The 23995-nt window shown below is 26.8% G+C and overlaps 1 protein-coding gene and 1 long non-coding RNA gene across 4 annotated transcripts; one reads left to right on the top strand and one right to left on the bottom strand.

The window, feature by feature from the left end:
• Nucleotides 1-12708: 12708 nt before the first annotated feature.
• Nucleotides 12709-15950, top strand: LOC107622453 (uncharacterized). 3 transcript variants are annotated; one of them, XR_015883343.1, is made up of 5 exons: nucleotides 12709-12854; nucleotides 13793-14346; nucleotides 14474-14625; nucleotides 15419-15540; nucleotides 15685-15945. It is a non-coding gene; the product is annotated as an uncharacterized LOC107622453 (long non-coding RNA). The 3 variants fall into 3 exon arrangements; XR_015883342.1 differs by having other exon boundaries at nucleotides 15419-15947; XR_015883341.1 differs by having other exon boundaries at nucleotides 14474-15950.
• A 1514-nt stretch (nucleotides 15951-17464) lies between these two features.
• On the bottom strand, nucleotides 17465-19799 carry LOC107622451 (B3 domain-containing transcription factor VRN1-like). Its single transcript, XM_016324344.3, has 4 exons — nucleotides 19692-19799; nucleotides 18224-18767; nucleotides 18028-18113; nucleotides 17465-17930 (listed from the first exon to the last, which is right to left on the bottom strand). The coding sequence occupies exons 1-4, from the start codon at nucleotides 19788-19790 to the stop codon at nucleotides 17685-17687; spliced, it is 975 nt and encodes a 324-aa protein (XP_016179830.2). The 5' UTR covers nucleotides 19791-19799; the 3' UTR covers nucleotides 17465-17684.
• Between the last annotated feature and the right edge of the window lie 4196 nt (nucleotides 19800-23995).

Raw genomic sequence — 23995 nt, 5'->3', positions numbered from 1 at the left:
TGCGGCAGAAGGGGAACACAAATCGGACGGTCCAATTTGAGTGTGCAAAAAAAAAAAATTAAATATGGTAATTAGACGGTCCAATTTCATGCATGCTATAATTTTGAATTTGTATATGACTAAAATCGGACTGTCCGATTTCATGCATGCTATAATTTTGAATTCGTATATGACTAAAATTGGACGATCCGATTTTAGTTCTTTATAAAATTTAAACCGGTTAAAGAGCGGTCGGACTGTCCGATTTTTGTTTTTATATATACCCACTATTAGCTGAAGTCTCCATTTTTCTTTATCTCTCAATTCTCTCTTCTGAACCCCTCTGATTCTTTCTTCTTCTTCTTCATTGTTTCAACAGCAATTTTACTAAGATTGAGAGCTTTTGATGTGAATGTATCATAATGGATGATAGAGTGATGTTAAAAGTTTATTATCATAGACATATTTTGTTATAAACAGTTGAATGAGTGAAATTTGTTTGTGAAAATCTGTTAGATATCGTTATTCCACTCACATTGTCATTTGAAGAATTAAAAGGTGTAATTTGTGAGAAAAATGAATTCTCAAATATCTAGGAGAGTGTCGTGCATTTTGTACAGGTATCCTATATCCGTATTTGGTGGGTTCATTCAGTTTCAAACCAAATATGTAACCGATGAAGCGAGCATGCAACATATGTTTTCAGTGTATATGGAAACTCCCTCACAGATATCGTTCATCGAGGAGAAGCTTGAAAGTAACTATGAGATCGTTGATCCAGGTGGAGACAAAGATCAGGCTAACGGCACTATGGAGGCAGATGTGGCAGAGGTGGCAAATGCACTAGTAAACCAGCATACGTTTGTAGAGCCTACTTTCTTGCGGTCGTTGAATTTGCAGACCATACATGCACTGAAATTTTTTCAGCATATGAATGCAGGTATGTATTTTTATGATAGATAAATATTACAAATTGATTAGGTAGCATGACCAACATGTGATCTATAGAATATCAATTGATCATGTAAGATTTTTTTATTTAGTAAGTAGTATTTGATTGATTGTTTTTTTATTAATTATTTATGTATATTTTATAATTTATTATATATTGTGATTAATAATTTATTATTACTTATCTATATTTATATTTTTGAAAACGACAAATGTTGATAGATTTTATATTTATATTTATATTTATATTATTAGTTATTTATAAGGCAAGATGCATATATAAATCAATTGAAGCCAATATTACACATATCTACCAAAACAATAAACGTTACAAGGATTTACCAAGTATTTTTATGTAATTCGAACGAGACTCATTGAATTATAAAATTCAATACTAATTTAAAGCAGTACAATTCGAATTATGCATGAACAAAATGTCTTAGTAATTCGAATGAGGGTGAATCGAATTACATGCATGTGAATACAGCTCTAATTTAAAGTGAACTCATTGGAATTACCACCAAGTAGCAGCCGAAGGTAATTCAATTTGGTCTCATTCGAATTATCAATGAATGTCCTATAAATATAGTTCGAGTTCAGTTTTTTTTTAATTCATGGAATATAAAATATAAATTTTTTTATTTTAGATTATTAATTTTTTTAATAAATTTATTTAAATTATATCACAAAAAAATATTTTATTCCATGCAAAACATTTAAAAAAATAATTTAAAAAATGTTAAAAGTACTATAAAAATTTGTAATGTTTCAGTGACTTAAATAAATACATGCATGTACTCAAATTTTAAATAAAATATTTTACATAGTCAATAATAATTTCAAAATTAAAAACTTTTTACTTCAATGTTTCTAAGGTTTATTTTAAACTGCCAACAGATAGCCATTTTTTGCACTTTTTTTTATTGCAATTTAAAATTTTCGTGTACCAGTACTTGTATTATAGGGTATACCAGTTGTATTATTAGTGGATTATGATTAAATGAATATAAATTTAAATTTAATTATTTATCTTATCTTGAATCTTTATATTAGAGGATTATTTATTATCTTGATAAGTTTGCAAACTCATTATCTTATCTAATATTTAGAATAAATTTTATCTCTATATTTTAAAATGTATTTGTCTCGTTATCTAATATTTAGTATAAATTTTATTTTTATATTTAAAAATTTATTTATATTAATTATCTACTATTTTCAAATGTAAAAAACTAAAAAAAAAATTTGGTTATTAAAATCGACGGCATTATTGTCGATTTTTAAATTTAACATAGACAAAAATAAAAGGCAATGTTGTCAATTTTTAATTTAAAATAGACAAAAAAAAGGAAAATAGACGATGTTGTTATCGGTAATTTAATAATTAAATCGATAGTTAATTTGTCAATTTTAATAAATTAAATATCGACACTTAGGTTGTCGATTTTAAATAATATTATCAACAGCCTGGGTGTCGCTTTTTTTAAGTATGTAAAAATCGTAATCTTATATTATCGACACAATGGTTGTCGATTTTATTGAAAGTTTATTGACAATTTGAGGAGCCGTCGATCTTATTATATTTTAAAAAAATCTACCCGTTTTAAAGCGATGGCTAGTGCTGTTAATTTTACCATCGATTTTTAATATATCGATGTTTTTGTCATCGATTTGGCCCTCGATTATAATAGTATTTCTTGTAGTGAATATATCAATTTATATTTTAACAAAGCAGTTAAAATTTGATTATTCTAATCGTAAGTTATTAAACATATATTGAAATTTAATAACATAAAATATTTTAAATTGGTGACTAAATTGAATAATAATTAAATTAGTTTCCAACTTTTATCTAATAATCAATTTGGTCTATAAATGGAGAAAATAATCAAATTGATTTTATAATTTTATCTAATGATCAAACCCTCCTATTTAAAGTTCAATTTTTTTTCCAAATAAGGTTAGTTAATGACATATCTCATATTATCAATTAATTAATGATAAAATGTAATTAATTACTCTCATATTTTTTTTAAGTAAAGATTTAACACAGTTATAAGTGAAATATGTTATAAAAAATAAAATAAAATACAAAACACAAAACACAAAACAATAAACAAAGTAGAATAAAAGTTAAACCATAAATTTATAATGTACTTACACATATTCTATCTTATATCTATTTTTTTAAGTATAATATCTACACTATTAATTTCAGATTATTCATTTATTTAAATAATACTATTATATTTTTTATTTTTTAAATTCACTAACACATTCACAAAAGATAAGAGAAGTTCTAATAACTTAATATATTTTCATTCATATGAATTTTGTAATATTTCATGAATTTAGTAAAAATTTTGACTAGTTAAATTCTTTATTTAAATTTGCTTTAAATTTTTTAAGTTTAGTCATCAACTTGAAGCTTTCAATTCATTTATAATTCTTCATTTTTTTATAAATATTATGTTATCTTGCATTAAAAAAATAACTTACATTCTTGTAGTTTTTACTATCTAATTTAATTTTTACTTTTAATTAAATTTAATTTCAAATTTTTTCAATGTTCGTGTGAGTGAACACCAAATTTTGTCCGATCCAAGATAATATTTTCCAAAAAAAAAAAAGAGAGTAGTTGATAGTTTAGTTTGCACTTATTATTCTGTATAAAAAACATTCAGTTCTATCGATACCAAAAAAACAAAACAGAAAAATTAAAAGAAAAATAGAAGAAGTCTGGCCAATATAGCCCAATATTCCTGAAGACCAAAAACGAAGGCTCAATATTTTTTATTGGACTTCAACAAAATTGCTTCTATGACATCCAATCAACAAACATGCGAATTAAACCTGTTGAAAAAAATGTCCAAAAAAAAACTGTTAGAGAAAAATAATAAGATATGATAGCAAGAGAAGAAGAACATCAAGGTGAATGATTCAATGGTCCGGCATCTTTTTTCACCAACGTTGGTGAAAGTTAACTATTCTCTTACACCGCTAGGTTTTTTGGTTCAGTTCTTTTTTAAAAACTATTGAGCCTTATAATAGCCCATTTATTAAAGCCCAATTAGCCTAATAAATTTTTTCATCCAAAAAAACTAATAATTTTAGAATAGCATTATATTTTTTTTGGGTAAAAAAATTAAATTAAAATACTGAATTAGTGATAATATAATATAAAATGTTAAAATAAAATTAATATTTTAACCGAAAAAATGAACAAAAAAAAATTTATTTTTTAAAATTAATTTTAGTTTGATAAAAATACACATTTTGAAATAAATGACAAATAATTCATGTATTTAATTCAGCATTTTGTTGGGTTATCTAAAAAATTTATTTAAAAAATACATATAAAAAATAATAAAAAATGATCTTTAGACTATTTTTAATATTTTGTCGCATAAAAGATACAGAAAAATCATTTAAAATAAAATTGCCAAATTAAAAAGATAATTTTTTTACTCTTTTAAATAGACTTGCAAAAAATTATATTAATATTTATAATATTTTAAAATATATCTCCAAATATTTAATATATATTCTTTCAAATTAAAATATTCTTAAATATAAAGTATCATTCCTTTTTTTAAAAATTATTTATCAAAAATGAATTCTTTTCATAGAAAAAATAGTAATTTTTTCTTAAAAAACAAGCATAGCGAGGATATCAAAAATTTATTCCACAAAATTATTATTCAATGAAAGTAATAAACAAAGAAATAACAAAGGTTTTGCAGCATAATGAATCTTTATACAATAATTATTTTGGCACTATACTCTCTTATTGTAGAAATATTTTTGATAAAATTCAAAACATATCAAGTATCTCATAATTATTTTTAAAATATAATTTTAATTTGACAAATTTTTAAAACATGTCATATATCTCATAATTTATAAATATCAATATATTTTTTTGTAAATCTGTTTAAAGATTAAAAAATTATCTTTTTAATTTGGTCATTTTATTTTAAATATTTGTTTATATCATTTACATGACTGAAAAAATATTAAAAAAATTAAAAAATAGTAAAAAAAATCAATTTATTAATTTTTTTATATATACTTTCCAAATAACTTTTTAAATGACCCAACAAAAAGTTGAATTAAATACATGCATTATTTGTTATTTATCCCCAAAATGTATATTTTGTCAAACTAAAATTAATTTTAAAAAATAAAAATATTGTTTCTTTTGTTTTTGGTTTATTTTTTGCGGGTCAAAATAATAATTTATTTTAACATTTTACATCATATTTCACTAATTCAATATGTTTATTTTAACCCAAAAAATATTTTTATGCTATTTTAAAACTATCAGGATAATTGGACTTCAATAAATGGGATATTATAAGGCTTAATGGTTTCGAACAGGATTGAGCCCAAGATCCAAGTACCCAACAGGCAACAGCGTAAAAGAATGGTTATCTTTCACCAATTTGGTGAAAAAAGATGCAAGACCATTGAATCATTCACCGAACATCAATGTAAATGGATCTTCTCAATTTTTTTTTAACAATTGAGAAAATAAAGTGTGATCTCTCACCATTAATTATTATAAGTAGAACCAAAAAAAAATATGAGAAAGTATGTATTAAAGGGTTATAGATCACACTTTACTCCCTCAATTTGTTTCAACAATTGAGAGGATCCATTCCGGAACATCAATAATGAAATTATCCGTCGAACGAAGCTGGTCGTTGTGGAAGGTTAGTAACGGCTTCATCTTTGATAATGTATCAATTTCAGTGTGAAAGAGATAATAATATCGATTTTGAAGCTGTTGAAAGAACTTCAACAAATTCCCACTTCTTAATTAATAAACACTTTAACTTTTTATTTCTCTTATTAAATTATTACATGTTATCTCTATAGTAAAATGTTGGAAGTTCTCTATTTCTTTTATTTGTCTTATGTATGTATGGACATTTATATATTTCTTTTATTTTATGAATGAAATTATCTGATTTTTGAAAAAAAAAAAAACACATTAACACCCACTTCGTTAATGGATCCTCTCCATTTTTTTGTCACTGGAGAGAATACAGTGTAATCTCCCACCTTTAATTCTTCAAGTGGGACCAAAAATAAATGAGAGAGAGAATGCAATAAAAGATGAGATCTTTCACGGGATATCATCCAATTTTTTTTTCACTAAAGAGAATCCACTCCTAATATTTTTATGTTCTGTAAATTCTTAAGAAGCATCAAAAGTAAAGGGGAGGGCCAACAATTAAAAAATATATAAGCGCCAAAAATTAGAAAATACTAAGCAAAGGAATAGTACAGTTAAGACAAAAACAAAAAAAAAGTCTCGAGAAGAGAAGTGACACTTCAAAAACTGATGTAAAATAGACGTATGCAATATTAGGTATATTTTAAATTTTTGAATTTTTTTTCATTTTATCATGTAATATTCATTAAAAGAAATCATCGGTTCACCTATTAAAAAAAAAATTTGCTAATATGTATCTTAAAAATACATGATAAGCTTGTCATTAATGAAAAAATTTAAATATTTTTATTTAGTAACTATAAAATAAATACATTAAAAATTTAAATGAGGAAATAATAAATAGATCATTGACATTTTAATTTACGAACATTTAAGTTTTGGAGAATTTAAAAATATATTTAAGTTTCTACCCTTTTCAAAACTTTGACATATCAGAAAAATTAAAGATGACTCATTATATTGACCTGATTGATACGAATGTACACGTGAGAGAGTTTTTAAAATAAGACAAATTAGACTCAGATAAATATATCCAGATTTTGAAGAGGTCAAGAACTTAAATATTTTAAATTTTCAGAAACTTAAAATAAAATTTTGGTACTTAATTATATAATTATGTTGATGAAATAATTAAAAATAATATAAAATTCTAATTAAACTAATATTAAGTATTAGAGAAACAAAATTTATTTTTAGTTTCAAATCACTATTTATAACATATGATCTCACAAATATTTTTGTAGAATCTAAAATAAAATGAAATTAAAACTAATATTGAAGATGCTCTCATAATTAATTATAAGCATTTAATAACAATATATACAACAAAATACAAATAATTAAGTTGCAATATTTAAATAATGTTACGTGAAAATATTTAAAATATTTTTAATTGTCTAAAATATCATGTAAATAACCAACTTATTGAATTAAATTTAGATTATAGGATTTAATTGGTAAATTTATTTTAATTATTATATATCTTCTTTATAATTGTATTTTATTGGAATTATATTTTAAAAATGATCGTTAATGTGTTTGCAGTTTACATAAACAAATTTGAAAAGATTGTTGCCATTCTCTTCATACAGTGTTGGTGTAGTTAATTAGGTATTGTACAACAAGTCAACACCATAATAAACTAGTGCATGAAGACCACGTACCTATTTATTTTATGGAAAAGTATAAGGTACCAACATATTATCTATCAACTTCTGCCAACTCTTATTTATAATTGTGTTTCATGGAAGTGTGTTTGTGGATGTGCTAATAATTAATATATTTTAAATACATATATAAAGAGATACATCTAAAAAATATATCTATAAAAATATTTCTATTAAACATTGCTATAAAAAAGATATTTTTATTAAACACATCTACGAACACACTTCCATAAAACACAATTATAAATAAGAGTTGGCAGAAATTAGCAGATATGCTGTTGGTAATATAACAAAACCGTTTATTTTATCTTTCTTATCTTTGGAGTTATCGATCAATTATTTCTCCAATGCATGTGTCTTACTTTTCCCAGATTCTCCAAAAACGAAGGCTCAGGACAAAAATTGCTTCCGTGACATCCAATCAACAAACATGCAAATTAAACCTGCTGCATGTATAAAAGAAAAATAACAAGATATAATAGCAAGAGAAGAAGCTAAGAAGAAATGAAGGTATAAAGCATCAACGGTCACTTTTTAATCTATCAAAAGTTTTTAAATAAATGAAGAAATGAATTAGAAGATATGGGAGTACAATCATATCAAATATCTTTCATGCTCTATAAATTCTTAAAAGCATCACAAGCAAGGAGAGGGTCAAAAATTATAAAATACATAAAAGCAAAACAACTTAAGAAGCTAATTTTTTTTATCTTTCTTATCTTTGGAGTTATCGGTCAAAATTATTGTTCCAAAGCATGTGTCTTACTTTTCCCAGATTCTCCAAAAACGAAGGCTCAGGACAAAACTTGCTTCCGTGACATCCAATCAACAAACATGCAAATTAAACCTGCTGCATGTATTATGATCATGATTAAGTAATACACTACAAAAGAAAAATAACAAGATATAATAGCAAGAGAAGAAGAAGAACGTCAATATATTTTAAAAAATAGCAACTATATAATTAAGTTTGTTTTATTGAATTAGAAAGAAAAAATTGGATGTGAAATAAAGATTCTGTCATCTTTCTAAACGATTTTGATGTCGAGGAAGTAAGACATCAAGCACATATTTGTCATTTCAAATTGTTTTATCATAGTCTTTTTGAATTCTGCAATTATCTTCAAATTATTGCGAGTAAAGATCAAATCATCAATATAAAGGCACACGATTAAGATTTATCCAGATTCAACAAACTTTATATAAAGAGTATGTTCAAATGGACATCTTCTGAGTGAAAAAAGAATAAATAATCTTCTTGTATCACGCTCTTGGTGCTTGCTTCAACCTATACAAAACTTTTTTCAATCGATAAATTTTATCTTCTTCTTCTTCTTCTTCAGGAATTTCATATCCTGCAAGTTGCTCAGCATACACTTCTTCTTCAGTGCAATTTAAAAATGCAGACTTAATATACATTTGATGTATTTTTAATTTATTTTAAGCCGATAGCGAACTAATAATATGGATAGTGTCTAATCTAGTAACAGGAGCAAATACTTTAAAGTAGTAAATACTGGATTTTTGTTTATATCCCTTAGCAACTAATCTTGCTTTAAAACGATCAATTTCATCGTTGGGATTGTACTTAGTTTTGTAAATCCACTTTACTCCAATTGACTTCTTATCTAATGGTAAATCTATCAGCTCCAAATTCTTTTCAATGGCATGAATCTTTTCATCTATTATTTTTTTTCAATTGTTGCCTCTAGAGACTTCTTCAAAGTTTAATGGCTCACAATTTGAAAGTAAAGCAAAATTGATAATTTCTTCATCGGATGGATCATCATCACTGCCAATTTCATAATCTGCCAATCTAGCAGGTAGTCTATATTTTCTAGAGGTCTTATAGATGATTTTAGTTGTTTAGTTATGTTAGGTTGTCTTTATTCTACTTCATCACATGAATTTGGAATTATAATCGGCTACTTTTCTGTCGTTCTGTTCCAGTCTCAAATATCTTTCTCGTCAAATGTCACATTTTTTGCTGATGATCACCTTCTTTGATTCTAGATTATACAACTTGTATGTTTTTGAGTATGTGCTATAGCCATTAAAGATATACGTTTTGCCTTTGTCATCTAACTTCTTTCTTGATTGATATAGAACATGGGCATAAGCAATATACTGAAAGACTCTGAAAATGATTAATGAAAGACCTCTTTTCACTCCAAACTTCCTTCGAAGTTTTATCACGAACATCTTTCATTGGATACCTGCTATATACTAAAATATGAATCATTGTTGCAACATACATGAGTATGCTTTCTATATACTAAAATATGAGTATGCTTTATAACAATAGAAAGTATATCCGTATATATCTACTAAAATCATTAATAAAAGTGATAAAGTACCTTAGAATCTTAACAAAACAAAGATCTGAATGCACAATTTCAAGTAATCTTCAAGTTCTTCATGACTTTTCTGTAGTAAATAGATTTTTGTGCTTCTTTTTCAGTTGACAAATTTCACAAACACAATTAGGAATATGAATCTGTGGCAGACCAGAAATAAGTCTTTTTCTTGACAGGTAATTTAGGTCAGAAAAAAATGCACAAACTGAATATACCACACTCAGCTATCATAAATTATTACAGAACTCATGCAAGAAGGATTAACATGTTGAATTTTCAATGGAAACATTTTATTTGAAGTCATCTTTGCTTTATCTATGAACCTTTTGTTGTTGTCAAATATAATGCAAATATCCACTATATGTAATTATTTTATATCCGTTCTCAAATAACTGCCTCGTACTCAATAAATTGTAATCAAGTTTAGGAGTATAGAAAATATCAAAAATATAACTCAGAGAACAATCATTCAATCTAATTGGTATTTGTTCTTTTTCTTCAATAGGAATCTTTCTACTATTACCAAACTTCAATAGGAATTTTTCTACCAGACATATGATTACTACAACCATTATCCAAGTATCATATATTTTTATCTTCAGCATATGAGTTACATGTAAAAAATAAAGTTTGATATTCGGATTATCATCAGTATTTTGATGTTAATTTTCTGCAACATGTGCTTGATTATTATTCATTATTTTGATTTTGCAGTCTACCACTTTGTGTCCATACTTTTCACAATGAAAGCAGTAGAAATTAGTTCGTTCTTGATAAAAATTGTCTCGATTTCTTCTTTAGTTGACAAACCTGGAATTTATTCCACCTCTTTCTTGATTAGGTGGTGTAAAATTATTATAACTTCCATGGCTATAATTGCCACGACCTCTGTCTCTGGAACTTCCTCTACCTTTACTTTGAAAATTGAAAGTACGGTCTCGTCCATCTTGTGTACAGCTTGATTCTGCACCATTGTTTAAATTCACTCGACTTTTCAGGGCTTCTTCAATTGATTTTTCTAACTTCTCTAATATTATGCTAATATGACTTTCCATGGTTCCTTACAACTCTGCAATCGTCATAGTATCCATATTGTGGGACTTTAATATTGTAGTCGCCATATGACCATACTTCATCAGCATAATGCAAAAAGATTTTTTCACCACTTTGCTACTGGGAATATTTTTCATACTTTTATCTATTTGTAACACAAGAAAAATATTGCTTAACAATTTCTGAGTTAGACATCTCATATCTTTTATATTCTCTTCTCAAAAATTATAACTTTGCTTTTTGGACTTTACCTATGTCTTTGTATGACAGTTTCAACGTGTTTTATGCTTCTTTTACACTTTTGGCATTTGCTATTTTGCAAAACATTGTATAATATACACTTTGGTAAATTTGAGACCATGCTAATTGATTTTTTCTCTATTGGGTAACATCAACTCCTTCTTGCAAATCCAATTCAATAAAGTTCCATAGGATCTAAACCTTCAAATAGATAGACATCAAAGTCTCTTAATAATCAAGTTTTTCATTTAATTTAGGACCAGACGACCCAACATTAACAACTCAATGCATTTTCGTTCATATGAAGATATGATTAAAGTACATGTGTTCAAGCCTTTATATAGGCAAAGTTTCATAATAAAATAATAATTTTTATAACAACTAAATACACTTGTAATATTTCATGAAGTTAATAAAAACTTTTACAAGTCAAGTTATTTATTCAAATTTACTTCAAATCCTTCAAATTTAGTCATCAACTTGAAACTTCCAATCATGATTCTTCGTTCTTCATAAATATTGTGTTGTCTTGCACCAGAAAAATAACTTGAATTTTTATCCGTTTCTACCACCTTCTAATTTAAGATACAATTTGGTTTCCAATTCCAATTCAATTTGATTCGAATTTTTTCAATGTTTTAAGATGTTGTATTTTTATTTTTCTTAAATATTCTTGATTTAATTATCTAACACCTTTGTCTGTCTTTTTCGATATCTTTGTAAGTAATAATCTATTATCAAACGTACTAAGATTTGGTTTAGTAAAATTTTTCAAAAATATATAAAAGTATAAGCACTTTATTTTATATTTAGTAAATAAAAAAAATTATGTGAGTGTATTTGTAATTTTTAAAAGTTCAAAGTACTTTTGAAAGCATTTAAGAAAAAAAAATTTAAAATTTGTTTATATTTATCAAAATTAAAAAATCTACTATAATTTTATACATTAATTAACATTTAAATTTAATTCTTTTATTAATATTTATTATAATATTTTTAAATTTTATAATTTTATACATTAATTAATATTTAAATTTAATTCTTTTATTAATATTTATTATAATATTTTTAAATTTTAAAAATTATTTTATCAAACGCACTTATTATTACTTATGTTTATTAAAAATTATTTTTATTTTACAAATACTACCACTTTTAAAAAGTTATATTTAAAACTAATTTTATAAATTATTTTTAAAAAATAAAAATTTTATCAAATCAAACCTAACTTAACTCAATTGATCCTTAGTATTTACCTTTTATTCTATGTACTAACATTCATCGTGCTATTTCATTATGCTTCTATTTTATTTTTTTCAATGAGCATCTTCTCCTTTTATTTAGCTTGTCTAATGGCATTTCATATTATCATTTCAAAAATGTTTGATAGCAAAAAAAAAAATAGACAAAAATAATTATAAAATAAATTTTGACTATTTTTTTTATTGTCTCTCTAATAACACCATTATCAATTAACGCTGTATAACTTTGCAATCAATTATGAAGGAATCGGTCCTAACTTTTCTTTTAATTTATTAAATTATATTAAATATATATTAAAATTATTTATACATATATAATACATATGAAAATATAAAATTTATATTAATAATAAATTAAAATATATATAACTTATTCTAGTACTCATTTGTTATTTTTTTTAATTTAATTGTTATCCCAAAATAAGTTTATTTAAGGAATACCGGGTGAGAGAGACTCTGAACCTCAACAATAGTCAAATCCATACATCATCCGTTTACTATGGCTTCCTCTAGCTGTCAACAAAACAAGTATTCTCCTTCTACTTCTACTGTGATTTCTTTCTTTAAGATTGTTCTCAGACAAGCTCTTCAAGATGATGACTTTGTGAGCATTTTCTCTCGTCTTCTCCATCCCCTCTTTTTCTTTTAATCTGTTTATCTTTTGAGATATTGTTTATTTAACAAAAAGTTTCTCTCTTTATTCCTCTATATATAATTTTTCTCATTTATAAACATTTTCTTCATAGAACAACACACATGCATGGCTTCTTAGCTGCAAATATAGTAATAGTAAACTTCTTCTTCTTATTATTTAGATCATTTTCTATTTACAATAATGTAGGATTAATTATAATTAATTTTGTAGCAGAAGTACATGAAAAAATAAAAAAATACATAAGATGAATGAAAACCTAAAAACATATTTGTTAGGTGGTTACATCATTTTATGTACTCCGTATGTATTCTTACTACAAAATTAATTACGATTAAATCTACATTATTGTTAATGAAAAATGATCTGGTAAAACTTTCACTAATTAAGATTAGGAAATATTATAGGACATATTGCGGTGATTTGAAAAATTATTATATTCATCGTCATTTTTCGTTATGCATGAGTTTTAATTTTGTTATTACTGATTTGGTCCCTACCAATTTTCATGTTGGACAATCCTGTTTTTTAATATTTTTTTATTTCACTCCTAGTCTCTAAATATGCAAACAATGCTGCAAAATAGCCCTTTAAAATTTGAAATTAGTCTCTCCTTTAAAATAGGTGAAAGATTAATCTTTATCTACATACAAAATTTAGGACTAATATGTTTGGACTATTTTACTGCACTATTTATAATTATTAGTGAAGGACGAATTAGGAGTTTAATGTTATTAGTATACAAAGATATAGCCGAAAATCGTTAAATAGTTTGATATATTTGTCTAAACTATTTAACATAATACATGTCAACATCTTGGTGAAGACATACTAATGTGTGTCACCTTATTGTTATTATGGTTGCTAACACCAGGTTCATAATATTGCAGAAGTACTGAAAAATATGGTTCTGTCCTATTAAACCTATTGTATCTTAAGCCTCCGGATGGTACTGAATGGATAGTAGAGTGGATTAATCATGATGGTGGGATTTTGTTTAAAAATGGTTGGAAAGAGTTTGTTGCATATTACTCTCTTGATCATCGCCATTTGTTATGGTTTGAGTATAATATTGGAACTTCTCACATGGAAGTATACATATTTGCCAATGATCAGATCAAAGAGCAGCTGCCACGCAGGAGTCAGCAGCCGGTGAAAAGGCCAGAAGAACAAAAAACTAGAGATGTGGATAGTAGTCCCAACACCCAAAACATGAGACTTAACGAGGGACTGCTGAAGAAAAGATTGAATGAACCATTGCCAAGAGAAGTCCAGGGCCAACCGAGGAAAAAACTGAGAGCACTAGTGTCATCTGCTTCTAAAGGTAGATAGTTGGAAAATGACACACAAATCAGGGATGTGGAAAGAAGCCTCAATTCGCACGGTATTAAATCTAAAGAAAAAAACCATGAGATGCCAGTGTCTGTCAATAAAGATTCTAATGGTATGTGTTTCATAATTAGATCAACCTTTCCTTTTGTGGATTCAACCGTTGTTTTTGAGTTACAACTTGCAACTGTTTTTTGTACATTACAGTGGTAGTTTCTGATTCTTTGTTTCCTATGTACAAGGTAAAAAGAATAGAAGAAGAAAAGATTCTGAATCTCCTGTTAGGCCCTGTCCTATAAGACCTGAATCTCTGAAAGAAGCTAAGAAGTTTAAGTGAGAAAAGCCCTCTTTCATCATCAAGATAACGCAACTGTCTCAAACGAGAGCACCATGTGTAAGTATAGGTTAATACATATATCCATGTTGAAAATTATATATCGTGAACTTCCATGTGCTATTATTCTTCCAAACTTTGTGTCTTATTTCTAACTATGATGACATAAATATGATGTGCTGCGGTACTTTCCAACTAAATTCTTCCGAAAATATTTTGAAAATAACCCCCAAAATGCAATTATAAGGTTTGGAAAGAAGTTGTTAATCTATAGGCCATCATCATGTGATGCCTTTATCTCTTCTGGTTGGAACTTTTTTGCTCGAGCTAGTAAATTACAAGCCGGAGATGTTTGTTTGTTTAAGCTCATCAATAGAAAAGATCTGGTGCTTGATGTTCATATTTGTCGTCGACAACGCCGCCGTAAGGCAATTGTTTAGGAGTTCTTAAGCCGTGTTATTCTGTAATATCAGTACAACATTGAAAACATAATTAACTTTAAAAATGGAATAAAAGTTAGCATTATCCTCGTTAAAAAAATTTTATATTAAAAATTAATTGACCCCGTGTTTGACTTGGAGTACATTTTACAAATCTTTAATTCTTCCCTTCCTTGCAACATTTATAGCAACAGAATTCCAATCTCAAGGAAACTATTGTTAGTTTTGGCTAAAAATGCAGTTAGCTTATGAATGTAATGACTATGTATTTGGTCCTTAATGTAACGACAATTTGTTATATAAACTAATGCTAAAATTTGTGTTGGTCTCCAACCCTATAGATATAACTTGTATCCAAAACTCTCCACAAGTAAAATTCATGCTAATTTTTTACAATTCTATTATGGTATTAGAGTCACTTTTCAAACCAGTGACTCATGGGATTCAGCTCTTCAAAGAAGTTAAGGAGCTCAACTCACAGAATCCCTCTTTCATGGTCAAGATAAGAGAGAGTGATCCAAGGAAATCAAGGCCTGTAAGTTTATTTCGATACATTTTATCGATGACAAAACATAATATGCCATGCAAACTTCTGAGTGCTAGTTTATACTTAGTTTCACAAATTGTAAGTTTATAACTATTTTTTACCATGGTGATTCAAAAATGGAATGTGATGCAGAACTTACCAGCTACCTTCTACAGAAAGTATTTTAGAAAGAATCAGCAGGATGTAAAGTTACAGTTCGAAAAGAAGTCGTGGCCTACTACGATAATCTACAATCCGACAAAGAAAAACACCTTTATTTCTCATCAAATCTAATACTAGATACATGACCAACTCAACCAACTCGCTACTTCGTTATATAAGCACGTACTTATAGAGGATTAAATATTAAACAGGTCACAGAGGAAGGAGAATGCTTGTTTCTTTGGAAACTAGAGGAAGCCATGGATGTTCTTCTTGTTCACAGACACAGTTACAGTCTGTGAACAAGAAGAACATCCATGGCTTCCTCTAGTTTCCAAAGAAACAAGCATTCTCCTTCCTCTGTGACCTGTTTAGTATTTTAATCCTCTATAAGTACGTGCTTATATAATGAAGTAGCGAGTTGGTCGAGTTGGTCATGTATCTAACATTGAAGTACACATTTTTGACATGACTTGCCTTGAAATAGACTATCCTTCCATGGATCACATCAGCGATGACGATTCAATTGAGATCTTAAATGAACTGCTGCCACGAGGCTGGCCGAGGAAAACAGAGAAAGCAGCACTAAAGACACCATCTGCTTCTACAAGTAAAATGTTCACAAGTTCTGCCAAAACTGAAGTAGTGAAATGGTGCCCCAAAATAGACTATCCTTCCAAGGACTACATTGATGATGACAACATGGTTAAGGTTGAGAATGGACCGCCACGAAGAGGTCGAGGCCGGCCGAGGAAAACAGAGAAAGCAGCACCAAACACACCATCTCCTTGTACAAGCAAAATGTTCACAAGTTCTGCCAAAACTAAAGTGAAATGGTGTCCTGAAATAGACTATCCTTCCAAGGACCACATTAATGATGACAACATGGTTAAGGTTGAGAATGAACCGCCACGAAGAGGCCGAGGCCGGCCGAGGAAAACAGAGAAAGCAGCACCAAAGACACCATCTGCTTGTACAGTTGTACAAGTAAAATGTTCACAAGTTTACGAAGAGGTCGAGGAAAAAATTGAAAGCAGCAGCAGAAGTATCATCTCCTTCTACAAGTAAAATATTGAGTTCTGTCAAAACTGGAGATGTAGAGAAGGCCCCTGATAAACAAAACTGGATGCAGTGTTGCAAGAATGAAGAAGCTAGTCAATCTGAATGAAGAATGCAGTGTTGAAAGCAGCGTACGCATATATTCCAAATAAAATATTTTACACATGGCGTATTGCATTTCATGTAACTATGCATTAAATATGTTATTGTTCTTAGGCTGTGTTTAAATTTCGTTCAAATGAATAAAAATTACTGTGTTGTTTGAAGCTTGAACTTGGCTACAAGTAACTTTTATGCAAATTTTTATGGTGTACATGTAAAGTTGTTCAAGAGGCAAGGAAGTTCAAGTCAAATAATCCCTCTTTCTTAACCGAAGATAAGGCAAACTCAACTATCTGGATCTTCACCAGTAAGTTGATACATTTATCTCTATCAGAAACATTTTACGTTTGTTTAAATATGACATAATAAACTTGTACCAATTTACCAATTATTCCAATACAATGAATTAAAAAAAGTTATACACTCATTACAAGTTTTTTTTTTGTGACTACACTCATTAAAAGTTATTTACATTGGAATCTTTTATGGAATTACTGCAACACTGCAAATAATTAGTAACTTTCTAAAAAGTGACAATTATAATAAATGAGGGAGAATGAGTGAAATAGGATCCAAACCATAAATTGCTTTGAAATAAGTAGTTGGGAAACTTTTGATTAGGTACTTTGTCCAAATAACATCTTATACTACCGACAATATATAATTCTACATGTATTGTTTCTACAATGCAGATATATTTCTAGTTATGGTAGTAAGGAGATAACGCTGCAATGCAACCATTTAGTATGATGAAAACTATGACTCTGTTACAACTCTTGATCCCTGAACATACTCCATTGATCTGCAACACAAGTAAGCAAAGCCATTTGCTAATCATGGCTTCGACGAATATGAACCTTAAGATCTGGACCTTGTCTGTTAATGAGCTCAAAGATACAAACATCTCCGGCTTTTAAGTTATTTTCTTCAACGAACAAGCGCCAATTAGAGATAAGGGCATTCTTCCTATTTGGATAATAGATCAATGTTGCATGCCACTGCTTCTTTCCAACTCGTAGAGTTGCATACTCCTTGGTGTTCTCGAAGTACATTCTGAAGAAACAAACTGGAAGATTCTGCAATCATATCAGAATATTTCATCATCATGGTTCACAACAGTCTCAATTTTGCATGACATACAAAGTTTGCACAGAGATAAATGAATCAACTTACTGCTGGTGATCCTGTTTGGTGCATTTGCTTAATCTTTATGACAAAAGAGGGATTTTTCGACTTGAACTTCTTTGCTTCTCTAATAACTTTATGACAAAAGAAGTATTTATGCATTTTAGCAACAAAGAAAATAAAAAAATTAAACAAAATCAGTAGAATCCAAAAAATGAAAGAATGATGAGATTATGAAACAGACCATCCATATCTGGTCTGGCACGTTGAATTATTGGCAGCTTAAGATCTCCTGTCTCTTCAGATTGACCATCTTTTTCATTCTCGACATGCAGCTTCAAGTTTTGTGTATTGGGATTTTTATCTATATCTTTAGTTTTGATGGCACTTTTCATTATTTTGCTTGTAGTTGTAGAAGCACGTGATTGCTTTGGTTCTGCTATCACTTTTTTCTTCGGCCGGCCTCGGCCCCTTCGTGGCGGCGGTTCATCCAAAATCTCAACCGAGTTGTCATCACGGATTCGGCCATTGGAAGGATAATCAATTTCGAGGGCACTCATGTCGAATATGTTTATTTTGATGTTAGAAGTTCCATTGTACTCAAACCACAACACATGACCATTCTCCAAAGTGTAAAATGTAGCAAACTCTTTCCAACCATTTTCAAACAAAATCTCACCATCACGATTAGTCCAATCTATTCTCCATTCAGTGCCATCTGGAGGCTGGAGTTTCACTGGATTTGGCATATCACCACCATATTTCCTACTGAACTTGTTTGGTATTTTCTGCAATGCCAATGAAACTGTTGTTGGTAACCATACTTGGCAAAACTCACAATCATAACACAAAATTGGCCAGATAAACAAAAATTGATTCGACTCACTCTATTTGTATCACTCAACCTCTTAACAACCTTCTAAGAATTAGGGGTGAACGTGGATCAGGTCGGATCGGATATGGCTAAAATTTTGATCGGATCCGCACTAAAATCATCGGATCGGATCGGATCCAATCTCCTTTTTAACTTGAACCGATCCGATATCGGATATCAGATATATCCACAAAACACAAAATATTTTTAGAAGCTTATTTTTATTAAAAAATATCAATAAAATTTATTTATTTTTTATTTTTTAAATATGTTTATTCTCAAAATAATATTAAACATACATTTTTTAAATAATAAATTAAAATAATACAACATATATGATAATTATTAGTTGAAATAAAATATAAAAAGAATATTTATTTATTTATTTATTTCTTTATTTTTGCGGATACGCAGATATGCGAATATATACACAAAATCCGCAATCCGATCCGATTAGTGTGCGGATCTGATCCGATCCGATCCGATAACCTTGCAAATCGAATCTATATTCACAATTTTCGAATCAGATTCGGATAAATACAGTGGATATGCAGATCGGATCCGATTCATGAACGTCCCTACTAAGAATTATCCTTCTCTAACAGCAGCTTTGTTGATTCAGTTACTACTTTAACTAACTAACTAACAATCAAAAATTGAAAACTAAAAAAGCATAAATATGTAAGAAAAGAAACCATGCCTGTGTGTGGTTGTTACCTCACATGGAAAATATGACAAAAATAGTGAAACACAAGAAGTATACATAAAAAAAATTTGTATGTGTAAAATAAAAACAGTGAAAGATAAAAAGAGGATAGAAGGGAAAGAAAATTCTCACAAGATATCCATCATCAAGGCTTTTTCTGAGAACAATCTTAAAGAAACGGATCAAAGTGGAAAGAGAATTCTTATTTCTTTGAAAGTTAGAGGAATCCATAGTTATGGATATTTTTCTTATTCACAAAGAATCAGTGTATATCTTAAATAAGAAGACAACATATTAAAAAGAACAAAATAAAGTTCTTTTCATAAATTTCAGGCATAATTTTTGGATTTTATATTTAATTTAAATCAGAACAAAATTAAATTCCCTATTACATGCCTGAATTTCATACCAAATTTTATTTTTTTAATTTTTACATTTTAAGTAATTTGAACAAAAAAAAGGATAAAAATCAAAATAAGATCTTTTGAATGTGTTTAAATTTTATACATAATTCCTAAATTTTATAACTATAATAAAATATTTTTTAGATATCACTTTTGATGTATACAGTAACTAAACTCATTTAAAATTAAAACTTGTTTGAGAAATTATTTTTAAAGTAATACTGGTATGTGGTATCAGTAACAAAAAACTGTATTATTTTCGTAATCCATTAAACATATTAAATAAAGTTAGATGATATTTATTTTTTTGGAAGCTAGAAAAAGTTATAACCAAGAATAATTTTCTTGTTTACAACTTAGATTTTAGAATAATTTGCACATTTAATTTAGACAAAAAATTAAAAAAGAACAAAATAAGATTTCTGTTATGTGCCTAAATTTCATATTGAGTTCAATTTTTTCTATTTCTACTTTTTAAGTAATTTGAATAAAAAATAATAAAAATCAAAATAAGATTTGTTGAATGTACCTGAATTTCAGATATAATTCTTGAATGCTAGAACTCTAATAAAATATTTTTTATGTATATTTTTTACCTCTACAGTAACTAAACTCAATTAAAATTAAAACTTGTATTAAATATTATTTTTTTAAGTGATACTGGTTTGATATCTGTAAGAGAGACCGTATCATTTTCATAATTCATTAAACCTATTAAATAAACCTAGATGATGATTGTTTTTTTCGAAACTAAAAAAAGTCATAGCCATGAATTTGTTCACAAAAAATAAGTAGATATCTTAAATAAGAAGACAACATATAAAAAAATAAAATAAAGTTCTTTCTATACGCATAGATTTCAGTCATAATTTTAAAATTTTACATTTAATTTAAATAAAAAATTGAAAAGAACAAAATTAAGTTTCCTATTATGTGCTGAGTTTTATTTTTCTATTTTTACATTTTAAGTAATTTGAACAAAAAAGGATAAGAATCAAAATAAGATTCTTTGAATGTGCCTAAATTTTATACATAATTCTTAAGTTTCATAACTCTAATGAAATATTTTTTAGATATCACTTTTGACCTATATAATAACTAAACTCATTCAAAATTAAAACTTGCATGAGAAATCATTTTTAAAGTGATACTGATACGTGATATCAATAACGAAAAATTATATCATTTTCGTAATCAGTTAAACCTATTAAGACTCAGTTTAGGTAAATAGTTTAATTAAGCTCTTTTTAAAAAAATAACTTAAACAATAAATAGTTATATTAAAAGTAGCTTATAAATAAGTTATTTTGTATTTGAATTTTTAGTTTTAAAAATGTTTATTTTATAGAAATGTGATAAAAATAGTAGTATTATGAGAGAAGTTGTTTTTTAACTTCTCTATAAGCTCCTAAATAGCTTCTTAGAAAGCTACAATTTAGTTTTAAAACTTACACCAGATATTAATACTACTACTTTTCATAAGTAAAAAAAAAATACTTTTAAAGTTTACAAACGGGTCCTAAATAAAGTTAGATGATGCTTTTTTTTTTTTAGAAACTAGAAAAAGTCATAGCCAAGAATAATTTTCTTGTTAAGAGAGAATAAGTGAATATCTCTAATAAGTAGACAACATATAAAAAAGAACAAAATAAGGTCTTTGTACGTGCCTAAATTTCAGGCATAATTTTTGAATCCCACATTTAATTTAAACAAAAAATAAAAAAAAGAATAAAATAAAGTTTTTGTTATGTCCCTGTTCATATTGAGTCCTATTTTTTTTATTTTTACTTTTTAAGTAATTTGAATAAAAAATAATAAAAATTAAAATAAGATTGTTGAATGTGCTTAAATTTCAGATATAATTTTTGAATTCTATAACTCTAATAAAATAATTTTTTATGTATCATTTTTTACTTCTACAGTAACTAAACTCAATTAAAATTAAAACTTGCATTAAATATTAGTTTTTTAAGTGATACTGGTTTGGTATCTATAAGAGAGACCGTATCATTTTCATAATTCATTAAACCTATTAAATAAACTTAGATGATGATTTTTTTTTCGAAACTAGAACAAATCATAGCCATGAATGTTCTTCTTGTTCACAAAAAATCAGTGAATATCTTAAATAAAAAGACAATATATAAAAAAGAACAAAATAAAATTCTTTCTATACCCATAGATTTTAGTCATTATTTTAAGATTTTACATTTAATTTAAATAAAAGATTGAAAAGAACAAAATTAAGTTTCCTATTATGTGTTGAGTTTCATTTTTTTTCTATTTTTACATTTTAAATAATTTGAACAAAAAAGATAAGAATCAAAATAAGATTCTTTGAATGTGCCTAAATTTTATACATAATTCTTAAATTTTATAACTCTAATGAAATATTTTTTAGATATCACTTTTGACCTATATAATAACTAAAATCATTTAAAATTAAAACTTGCATGAAAAATCATTTTTAAAGTGATATTGATATGTGATATCAGTAACGAAAAATTGTATCATTTTCGTAATCAGTTAAACCTATTAAGGCTCAGTTTAGATAAATAGCTTAATTAAACTCCTTTTAAAAAAATAACTTAAACAATAAATAGTTATATTAAAAGTAGCTTATAAATAAGTTATTTTGTGTTTGGATTCTTAGTTTTAAAAGTCCTTATTTTATAGAAATGTGATAAAAAGTAGTAGTATTATGAGAGAAGTTATTTTTTTAACTTATCTATAAGCTCTTAAATAGCTTCTTAAAAAGCTGCAATTTGGTTTTGAAACTTGCACTAGACATTAATGTTACTACTTTTCATAAGTTAAAAGTTCAAAAAAATTACTTTTGAAGTTTGCGAAATGGCCCTAAATAAAGTTAGATGATGCTTGTTTTTTTTTTTTTTTTGTAAGCTAGAAAAAGTCATAGCCAAGAATATTTTTCTTGTTAAGAGAGAATAAGTAAATATCTCTAATAAGTAGATGGATTTGGATCCTCTAAAGTTTGAATTTCACTTTAGAGAATAAAGTTTAAATAGTTTCTCTTTCATATTTATTCTTGGTCCCACCTATAAAATCAATGGTGAGAGATCACACTTTATTCTCTAAAGTGAAATTCAAACTTTAGAGGATCCAAATCCTAAGTAGATAACATATAAAAAAGAACAAAATAAGATCTTTGTACGTGCCTAGATTTCAAGCATAATTTTTTAATTTCACATTTAATTTAAAAAAAAAACTAAAAAAAAAGAACAAAATAAAGTTTTGCTTATGTGCCTGAATTTCTTATTGAGTCCCACCTTTTTCTATTTCTATTTTTTAAGTAATTTGAATAAAAAATGATAAAAATTAAAATAAGATTAGTTGAATGTGCCTAAATTTTAGAAATAATTCTTGAATTCTATAACTTTAATAAAATATTTTTTAGGTATCATTTTTGACTTATTCAATAACTAAACTTATCTAATATTAAAACTTGTATTGAATATTATTTTTTAAGTGATACTGATATAGTATCAATAATAAGAAACCGTATCATTTTCATAATTTATTAAACCTATTAAATAAAGTTAGATAATGTTTATTTATTTATTTATTTATTTGAAGTTAGAAAAAGTCATAGCTATAAATGTTCTTCTTATTCACAAAGAATCAGGGACATCTCTAATAAGAAGACAATATATGATGAATAAAAATAAAATAAGGTTCCTTCTATACGCATAGATTTCAGGTATAATTTTTGGATTTTACATTTAATTTAGACAAAATTAAAAAAGAATAAAATAAGGTTTTCTGTTATGTGTCTAAATTTCATATCGAGTTCCACTTTTTTCTATTTCTACCTTTTAAGTAATTTGGACAAAATAAAATAAGATTTGCTGAATGTGCCTAAATTTCAAATAATCAGTGGATATCTCTAATAAAAAGACAAACATATAAAAAAAAATAAAATTCCTTTATGCACATTGATTTAAGGTATAATTTATGAAAAATATTTAATTTAGACAAAAAAATAAAAAAATAAAATAAGGTTTCCTCTTATAT

This window comes from Arachis ipaensis, chromosome B10, assembly GCF_059453495.1.
Source record: "Arachis ipaensis isolate K30076 ecotype BB chromosome B10, ASM5945349v1, whole genome shotgun sequence".
Classification (NCBI taxonomy): Eukaryota; Viridiplantae; Streptophyta; class Magnoliopsida; order Fabales; family Fabaceae; genus Arachis; species Arachis ipaensis.
The sequence above is the reverse complement of the archived record's forward strand: the minus strand, read 5'-3'. Positions and strand labels throughout refer to the sequence as shown.

Coding starts and splice junctions, on each gene's coding strand:
- LOC107622451 (XM_016324344.3), bottom strand. CDS start 19,790: ATGGATTCCTCTAACTTTCAAAGAAATAAGAATTCTCTTTCCACTTTG. Junction 18,768..19,691: donor GCCTTGATGATGGATATCTT/GTGAGAATTTTC, acceptor TTGGCATTGCAG/AAAATACCAAACAAGTTCAG. Junction 18,114..18,223: donor TGCCAGACCAGATATGGATG/GTCTGTTTCATA, acceptor TTTGTCATAAAG/TTATTAGAGAAGCAAAGAAG.